The following is a 10000-nucleotide window of genomic DNA, read 5'->3' as shown; positions in this document are numbered from 1 at the left end:
ACTGCAGGCATGTCAGAACATGCCCAGAGTCAGCGTAGTAATACGAGACAAGGACTGAGGTTGGGACTAGATATTCACTTAAGTATAAATACAGCGCAAGGTGCGCACACCGTGCTTAGTTCAATTCAGTTCATTCAGTACCTTACCTAAACCTTACCCACCTTCACCACGAGTCAACGTGCAGTGAAGTGAGCAACCTTGCGTCTAAATAGAGCATTGAGAACCGCGTGCGAATAGAATGTTAAAGTGTCAGAGTTTAATGAAGTAACGTTGAGTTCGACTTAATCTAATGTGAAGTCAATAGTCGATCATTTATTGTATATCGTGCGGCCACAGTTCTTCCGTGTGTAGCATTACCCATCGGTTCGTCGTGTCTTTAGCTAGTGCACTTATCCAGGCTGTGTGGCCTAAATACGTCGCCCACACCCGAGGAGTCCTAGGCGAGAACCGTTGGACATGTACACAGGAGAATCGGCGCCGGCGATTGCAGAACCATCCTGGTTGGATTATATTGATTTGGGACGTGACTACCGGAGAAGAGCACCGTTGATTTCCACTATCGTTTGGGATTTAACCTCGTGAGGATTACCACTCGGGCCTGCCTCGTGGATGGGGCTGGCTAGCTGTCGTCAATGCTGTCGAGCATCTTGGATTACAACTATTGCTTTTGTCTGCTGATCAAGGGAGTACAAGCACCGACTCCTGTACCTGGAGTCTCTTTATTCCTCGTTGACTCAGACGGAGTACCCAAACATTCCTCTACCCTCCAGGCCTTACACCCCGGAGGGAACCCATTGTCTCCAGTTGGTACCGGTGTTGCCCTATATAATTGCTACTATACAACAGGTGGCGTCAGCTTAGACCCATCATAGGATTCCTGCTATTCTTAGTGACTTATGCTCTTGACTGACTTTACGTATATTCTTCGCCATACAAGCGCGACCCTAATTCTCATTCTGTAACCTGACGTTGCCTAATAATAATAAATTACCCTCCAATAGTATTTCTGTGTCAATGCCGTGTTCTTGTGGGTGTTCACCATCTATATTTGATGTACTGTTTGGCCAGTAATTAAAGTACATAACTAGCAGTGGTTTAATCTATCACAATCTTTAATACAGTCAGGGTTTTGTAACCCCTCAGTTACAGACGTACTGTTCAGCGCTGTGGGAAACCCTGCAAGCTCCAGTATTTGAATAGAGGTGTCAGATGAGGACAGAGGAGGAGCAATAGACTGGTTTCTCTCTGACTCATCAACACTGTGTGTATTGTCCCCTGACTGCGTGCATACCTAGTGATGCCGGCACACAAGAAACTACAGGAGGACGAGGAGGACAAGGAAGGGGAACGAGGAGGACAAGGAAGGGGAGAACAAGGAGGAGAAAGAAGACGAGGGAGAGGAAGCGACTCACCGGAGGGGGAAGGAGAGTTCCAGTTGTTCAATGATCTGAGGGAGCAGAGAGGAGGTGACAGGCAGGAGAGAGGACACAAGGATAGGCATAAACACTCTAGCAATGTATGTGTGTGTGTGTGTGTGTGTGTGTGTGTGTGTGTGTGTGTGTGTGTGTGTGTGTGTGTGTGCGTGCGTGCGTGCGTGCGTGCGTGCGTGCGTGCGTGCGTGCGTGCGTGCGTGCGTGCGTGTGTGCGTGTGTCGCTTTCCAATCAAAGTTCAAACTTTCGTTTGCATCTGGTGAAATATTTAAAGTTTTAAGTTCGAAGTATAGCTCTACTAACAATTTTGTAATCTGCTTTCCAGAGTCCCAGAATCACGTTTTAAGTAGCATGCCTTGTATTCCAACAGGTGGTGTTCTTACTCTGTCATGCTGGAACTATTGCATGACAGGGCTATGCAGAAAGAGCGTGATGAAAAATGGAGGAGACACTAGCGAGGCAAGCCGCGCTTCTGAGCGGATCATCTCAACACCAACGCAGTAAAGTATATTATTAGTATCTGTTGATCCCTGTTGCTCTTTCCAACGACAGCTAGTGGCCCGTAAACCACTTTGGAGTGACTACCTTTCCTGAGCCACCTAACGCCATCCTGCGTTATTGGGAGATGAAGACATAACGGAGGATTCTGATTACATAAAAGTTTGATATCCAAACCTTTATTTAAACACCGAAAGGCAACTGAGGTTTCCCTCATTTACAGTCACGTCAAGGGTACATACAGAAATAAGCTGAATAATAAATCATAACAATAAGACAACAAGGCAAGGCAAAAAAGCAAGGATAACAAATCAATTAAAACACGTACAACTTCATTGACAAAGGTTGGAGATCAAGGTTTTAAACTCTGCAACAGAGGGGAGAATCTCAAGCTTTGAGGACTGTTGGAGTTCATTCCATGAGCTAGGGGGCATCATAGCAAAATCCAGATTTACCCTGTTACGAGCAAATAATTGATCACTTTGAATTTGCTTAAACTTGAAACTTTGATTAAAAAAAGTGTGTGTGTGTGTGTGTGTGTGTGTGTGTGTGTGTGTGTGTGTGTGTGTGTGTGTGTGTGTGTGTGTGTGTGTGTGTGTGTGTGTGTGTGTGTGTGTGTGTGTGTGTGTGTGTGTGTGTGTGTGTGTGTGTGTGTGTGTGTGTGTGTATTTACACTCCTCTGAGCATCAAACATCAGTGTTCGGTAGAGCTGTGCAAAGTTGGGGTACGAGAGATCGTTTCTGGCCTCCACTTCCTACGCAGACAGGAAGGCACATACAGTACGTTAGAAGGAGCCACTTTTCCCTGGAGCCAAACCTGTAGCTTCAGTCGTCTCTCGTCTCACCTGTAGCTTGTCTTTGAGAAAGCGCATGTTAGGCACTCTGTAGTTAACCTGAGGCAGCAGCGTTTTCACATCCTTCACTGTGATGCTGCACAAGAGAGGAGACACGGGGAGGAGGAGGAGGAGGAGGAGGAGGTGAAAGAGAGGAAGGGGTTAACAGTTGGTTAGATAGATTAATTCTCAACCTTCAAAATAGGTCACACGATCATTTCCAGGGGGGGTGGGGTTGGCATGTTGGAACTATTGCATGACAGGGCTATGCAGAAAGAGCGTGATGAAAAATGGAGGAGACACTAGCGAGGCAAGCCGCGCTGCTGAGCGGATCATCTCAACACTAACGGAGTAAAGTATATTATTAGTATCTGTTGATCCCTGTTGCTCTTTCCAACGACAGCTAGTGGCCCGTAAACCACTTTGGAGTGACTACCTTTCCTGAGCCACCTAACGCAAGATAATTTCCAGGGGGGTGGGGGTGGCAAAATAGATATACAAATACATAATACTGTGTTTACAAACTTTGCCACTGATGTGTTTCTCTTGTCAAATCGTGAATATTTGAAGTCTACAGTCCTCCTTGAATTATTAATCACGTTAAATAACCTGAAAAATAATTTTTATTTTGGTCAAAGGTCACCTTTCTGTCTATCAGAGTGTTGAATCAACTTCCAATCCAATTCATTCCGGACGTGGGTTTTCTTAAAATGTCTTAAAAGAAGATTCTTATATCCACCCTATTAAGAAATAACTGAGACTGAATGCTAGTACATTTATTTGTTGATTTTTGATCGAATTGGAGGTGAAAGTCAACACCAACAGTGCAGAAAAGTACATTACTAGTATCTGTCGATCCCCTGCTGTTTAAGCTTGAACACGCTGAGTCAAGCAGACTCAGGGGCAGCATCTTCCCAGCTTCTTTCTAACACCTGCATATAACTCTGTATGATAGTGTTAGATTCTGATCAATCAGCCAGTATCACGTCTTCGTCCGTTTGGCTTGTGTTATCATCTCTCCATCCATTGACCCTGCGTTGTGTTTTATCTCTCCGACGTCTTCACCTACTGGCTGGTACAATCTTCGTCATCCCCCTTTAATGCAATCCGCAACCATAATAATTCACCACCTTCGTAAGAATTCGACACTTGACAGTGGAATACCTTTTCTCGGAAAAACGTTGTTTATTTCATAAACAAAACCTCATAATCAGATGGGAACCAATTCGTATTGTCCTTGAAAAGTCTATTCTAATGATCTCTCCTTTAACCCCACTCAGGGATCCTCACGGCCTGGTGGTTATTCCAGAAGCCTGTCGTCGTGGCACTTCTCTAGTGCTGCCCTCCCCCCCCCCCCCCCCTCTCTGTGAGGGGAGGAGGGAGCCGTCTCAAAGTCTCTGGTGGTCCCTTTTCTGTGTGGTTCGTTTCTCAGTCATACTTAGTCTGCCTTACACCCGGAATAAACTAACTTTTCTATATTCTCGCCATAGCAACGACAGGCCCGGCCTCTCTCCTGGTTGTCATGTGACGTGCTGTCATGGCAACGTTTTTAAACCTTTCACACACATCAAAATGTCTGTTTCATTAATGTCAAACCTCTCTCTCAGACCATTGTGCCTGCGGCGGCTCTTATCAGTTGTTGTGTTCTGATGGAATGCAAACATTCTGCTCGCTGACCCAGATCACTATAGCAACGGCAAAGTTGATATTATTCATTTTAAAAGGGCATTTTAAAGGATACAAGAGAGAGAGAGAGAGAGAGAGAGAGAGAGAGAGAGAGAGAGAGAGAGAGAGAGAGAGAGAGAGAGAAAGAGAGAGATCGAGAGAGATAAAGACAGAGAGAGACAGAGAGGACCTTGTTAGAAAAAAAGGGCTGTTTTCAAGGAATTCCAGGCCTTGACTTTTTTTGGTAAAAGATCATGCACTTTAAGCACTTGAAGGACCTTGTGCCACATATACTGTATACCTATCCACACCTGTCTGTATTTACCTGCACATATCCGTTTACATATCTGTAGATAGATACTATATTGCTGGCTATGGCACTAATTCAACCCCACTATGACTATGCAAGTACAGCGTGGTACACCAGTACCCCTAAGTACATCAAAACAAAACTACAGACATCCCAGAATAAATGTATTAGGATTGTTTTGAATTTATCTTCCAGTGCCCATGTTGGCCGCTCCTAGTTCATATAACTAAATTGGTTGTCAGTTGAAGACAGAATTAATATTTGAAGCTGAGTAGGCTATTACTACTGAGTAGGCTATTATAATGAACAGTTCCGTTCCAAAGTATTTAAATATTTTTTTAAACTTGTCAGGAAGGGCGGTCAGGTGGCTTAGCGGAGATTGCGCTCGTCACCAATGCAAGAGGCTGCGGTCTCGACTCCCGGAGTCAGCATTGCTTGGGGCTTGGAGCTGATCGCTATACTAACCCGTTTGGCTGGGTTAGGGGGAGGGCAGGTCATGGGTGGGGATCTGGCATTGTGGACAGCGACGGCTACAGGTCAGGTCTGGGCGCTTGCTCAGCGAGAGGCAGGAATTGATGGAGGCAGCGTGCCCTCCCACGCGTTACACTTCACCAATGAGAGTCCTCGCTGGCCAGGTGAAAAAAGAGTCACTGGCTGTCGCCACACGTATCGGAGGAAGCGTGCGGTAGACTTCAGGATTCCCTTGTACCGACCAGTAGGAGAACATGCACATAACAAACAGGTAGGGGAGGGGGGAATTGGCACAACGACCTAAATTGGGACAGGGAGAAAACAGAGAAAAATCGGAGAAAGAGAGGATTAAAAAAATTAAAAAATTTAAATAAACTTGTCAGGGAGACTCACGGCTATGCCACCAGAGCAAGTGGAACAGATATTGTCGCCTGTAGGATTAAGAGTGAGGCTGGGAAAAATACCTTTCAGTATTCAGCAGCTATACAATGGAACCAGCTACCATATCAGATAAAAGAAATTGTCACGATTAGACATTTTAAAAGAGCAGTGAAGGGATGGTTGCCTAGCCGCCCGACAATTTTAAACTGAAGCAGTTTATTTTGTATATGTGTTGTTTTATATATAGTGTAAGAGTTTTATGTATTTTTATCTTAAGTGTTTATTGGAATGAAATGTTGTTTTAATGTGTTTTCTGCACCTTGCTGAGACCTACCTGTGCCGACTATTGCTGTGACAGACGAGGATCACAATGGAAATAAGTCTCTGACTTTATTGTGTGATAATTCCTCAAACAATGCAATGCATGTGATGGTTGTGGCCCAATTGGGTTTTAAATCCTGTTTTAAATCTGTTTAAATAAATAAATGCATTGATTCATTATATCTATATCTGTACATATCCTACTGTCTGTATACCTGTATCACTGTACATACTATACTACAACTTTGTACTGTACAATACATACATCTGATTAGCACTACACTCAGTAGTATTAATTTATATATTTTGTACCCAGTTTACATTATTGCTGTTGCACTTTACTGTTACATTGACATCTGGTTGGATGACAAATTTATTTTCGCTGAACTGTACTTGTGCCGTATGATGACAATACATTTGAAATCTAATAGAATCTAATTGGAGGGTCGCCAATAGGCTGTTTTAGGGGCCACAAACTACAAAGGTTGAGAACCACAGCATTTAGAGAAATCTATTAAATAACCACATTGACTACATAAACACAACCAATGTCTTTCCATAATCTCTTTTATAAGAAGCCTCACATGGAACACATAAACCACGTCTCCGAATAGGGCAAGCTGGCATATATTATGCTTTCTTTCCACCAGGAGATGGCGCTGTGTCGCCGGTGGACGTGGTTGTCCATGTTTTGAGGTCTGCTGTTCCAGACTGAATGGCGGGCAGAAAAACCGTAGGCAAGTTTTCATTGTCCGGGCCCCACAGGACAAGCCGGAGAGCAAGGGGACTGTATGCCTCTTTTCCACTGGTGGTAAAGCAGAGGGGCGGGGCTGAGGGCGGGGCCAGTATATATACACTGTCTCCTATTCATCACACTCCTGTCTGCAGCTCTCTAGTCAGCCCAATGGAACCATAGCCCAGTGGTTACAAGACAAGCACAGGTTGTCTTACTCTTAAACGTATTCCCTATAGCGTTATCATGCTATCTTTTTCACCATGCCTCTCTCTTTTTCCCTTCTCTGGGGAGATCCTGCATGGATGATCACGTTGCTGATTGACAAAACACACACACAGCCATCAATCATAGAGAGCTAGAGAGAGAAGAATTAGGGAGGAGAGAAGCGTAAATAATAATCCAGGATGGATGTTACAAAATAGACTAATCCATCTGAGGAACCATTGCTGTTAGCATACAACTGCTCTATCTCTACCTCTATCTCTATCTATACTTCTATCTATATATGTACTGTATATATATAATCTAACCTCTATCTATATCTCTACATCTATATATATATATCAACCTCTATCTCTACCTCTATATCTCTATATCTACCTCTACCTGTATCTCTACCTCTATATATCTATCTCTATCTCTACCTCTACCTCTATCTCTATCTCTACCTCTATATATATGTAACGGATGGTATCGTGAAGTGCAGTCACGAAGGGCTGGGGTGAGTAGCGGTGCTATGGGTTAAACCTCACTCTCATCCTCAAAAGACACATAGACACGTTACAATGCAGGTGAGTCCACTTCTGGTATAGCGGGTCTGTGCTGTTACACGCGGCGTGGGGAGACCCGGGTTCGAAACTCCCTCGGGGCATCGACGTTTGAGGTGACGTTGTCACAACCGTTACATATATATATATCTACCGTCTATCTCTACATCTGCCACTATATCTACCTCTATATCTACCTCTATCTCTACCTCTATCTCTACCTCTGCCCCCCCCCTCTCTCTCTCTTTATTCCCTCACTATATTCTGCTCAGATTTGAGCTACTGTTTCTATTTCCACACAGACAGGAAGTTGCCCTCTCCCAGTCCATCGTATCACTTCCTGCTCCTTATCAGGCAGTGGCAGGCTGTATTGTGCCGGAGCTACTTCCACCCAAACAGGGTACACGTGTGTTTGTGTGTGTGTTTGTGCATACAATTACATTTGTGTGTGTGTGTGTGTGTGTGTGTGTGTGTGTGTGTGTGTGTGTGTGTGTGTGTGTGTGTGTGTGTGTGTGTGTGTGTGTGTGGTGTGTGTGTGTGTGTGTGTGTGTGTGTGTGTGTGTGTGTGTGTGTGTGTATGAGCAGGGTCATATTTGGAGTAAGGGTTTGTGGAGGTGGGGGTCAGGACAGGCCAATGGGAGGGGTGTTTAGTGGCTCTTTGATCACATCTGGATCTGGTTTCACCTTGCATTCCACCTGCTGCTAGCGACCCCTCAATGAACTTCCATCACAGGACCATATAAAGGCTGTGAGAGAATGCTGACGTGTCACTCACCTGCCTTCACGACTCCTGTCCATGACTCAAACTGCTTCCTCAGCCACCTACAGAGAGAGAGAGAGAGAGAGAGAGAGAGAGAGAGAGAGAGAGAGAGAGAGAGAGAGAGAGAGAGAGAGAGAGAGATAAAGAGATAAGAGAGAGAGAGAGATAAAGAGGTAAAGAGATAAGAGAGACAGAGAGATAGAGAGAGAGAGTGAGAGAGAAAGAGATGGAGGGAGAGACAGAGAGAGATGGAGAGAGAGAGCGATAGAGAGAGAGAGAAAGAGGAGGAGATTGGGAGAGAGAAAGAGACAAAGGAGAGACAGAGAGAGAGAGAGAGAGAGAGAGAGAGAGAGAGAGAGAGAGAGAGAGAGAGCGAGAGGAGAGAGAGAGAAGAGAGAGAGAGAGAGGAAAGAAGACGGAGGGAGAGACAGAGAGAGAGAGAGAGAGAGAGATAAAGAGAGAGAGAGATAAAGAGGTAAAGAGATAAAGAGAGACAGAGAGATAGAGAGAGAGAGTGAGAGAGAAAGAGATGGAGGGAGAGACAGAGAGAGATGGAGAGAGAGAGCGATAGAGAGAGAGAGAAAGAGGAGGAGATTGGGAGAGAGAAAGAGACAAAGGAGAGAGAGAGAGAGAGAGAGAGAGAGAGAGAGAGAGAGAGAGAGAGAGAGAGAGAGAGATTCGTCTGGAGTAAATATTGTTTTTTACTCCTGCCACCAAAGTCCCTTCCCGTCCTACTCTTTCGCCTTGAGGAGAGACGGGATATCACTTTAGCATGAGGTGGAAGCAGGTCTAGGCCCAGTGGAGTGTACGTGCGCAACAAAACAAACACACACCCGTGCATGCACACACACACACACACACAAATGCATGCACGCACAAACACACACACCCAAATGCACACACACACACACACAAATGCATGCACGCACAAACACACACAAACATTTGAATGATTTATTTATGTCCACATAAATACAAGTATGTCAAGGACATAAGCACTAATAATGCAATCAGATATTGAGAGACAGTTATAAAAGTTATAAAAGTGCCTGACAACCATGGATGGTAAATGGACTGCATTTATATAGCAGCTTGTACTTTACAATTTGTTCCTCACATCTTACCCATTCACTCACACATTCACCACAGGCAGCCATGCTCGGGAGCAGTTAAGGGGGTTAAGTGTCTTGCTCAAGGACACTTCGACACGCTGGCCTGGAAGGAGTGGGAATCGAACCGAGAACCTCTGGATTACCAGACGACTGCTTTACCTCCCGAGCACTGTCGCCCCACACTGTTGCATACAAACAGTATAATAACACATGATGAAAAGAACAGTAGCATGTAAAAAAGAAGAAGAAAAAAAACGTCATGGATTCAAATAGCAGCGTCTCCTCCATCCTGAGCAGCCAAGCTACCATAACAACAGATACAGAACAATACCTTGCTAACTGAGCAGCTACAATAACAACAGATACAGAACAATACTTGCTAACTGAGCAGCTACCAATAACAACAGATACTGAACAATACCTTGCTAACTGAACAGCTCTCTCTCTCTCTCTCCCTTTTCCGTAGCCGCATTTCGCGGAGACGCTCTCTGATTGGCCGACGTCAGTTTCTGGTTAGTTACAGTAGATAGTCTCTATGCTAGCTGTTGTGATGCAAGCTATTTCTCTTAGAGCGTGACGGCAAGTTCTTTCGACGGTAAGCTTAGGCACTCTTTCAAAGTTGGTTAAGGTTAGAGTTTGTCTTAGAGCATGGCGATAGAACGCCAGGTAGTTTGCAGTCTGTTCGACGCGGAAATGGACAAAGAAATCATCAAAGT

General features: G+C 44.7%; 1 protein-coding gene across 1 annotated transcript in view; it reads right to left on the bottom strand.

The window, feature by feature from the left end:
* LOC311223958 (1-phosphatidylinositol 4,5-bisphosphate phosphodiesterase gamma-1-like) overlaps window positions 1-10000 on the bottom strand; it is a 135669-nt gene that overhangs the window by 78287 nt on the left and 47382 nt on the right. The window contains 5 exon segments of the mRNA XM_084308734.1: window positions 1413-1447; window positions 2603-2683; window positions 2774-2858; window positions 8188-8212; window positions 8215-8234. Coding sequence (XP_084164860.1) covers window positions 1413-1447; window positions 2603-2683; window positions 2774-2858; window positions 8188-8212; window positions 8215-8234 — 246 coding nt within the window.

The sequence above is a fragment of the Notolepis coatsorum genome, assembly GCF_963971535.1.
Source record: "Notolepis coatsorum genome assembly, chromosome: 2".
Taxonomy (NCBI): domain Eukaryota; kingdom Metazoa; phylum Chordata; class Actinopteri; order Aulopiformes; family Paralepididae; genus Notolepis; species Notolepis coatsorum.
Note: the sequence above shows the minus strand (reverse complement) of the source record. Positions and strands in the feature narration are given on the sequence as shown.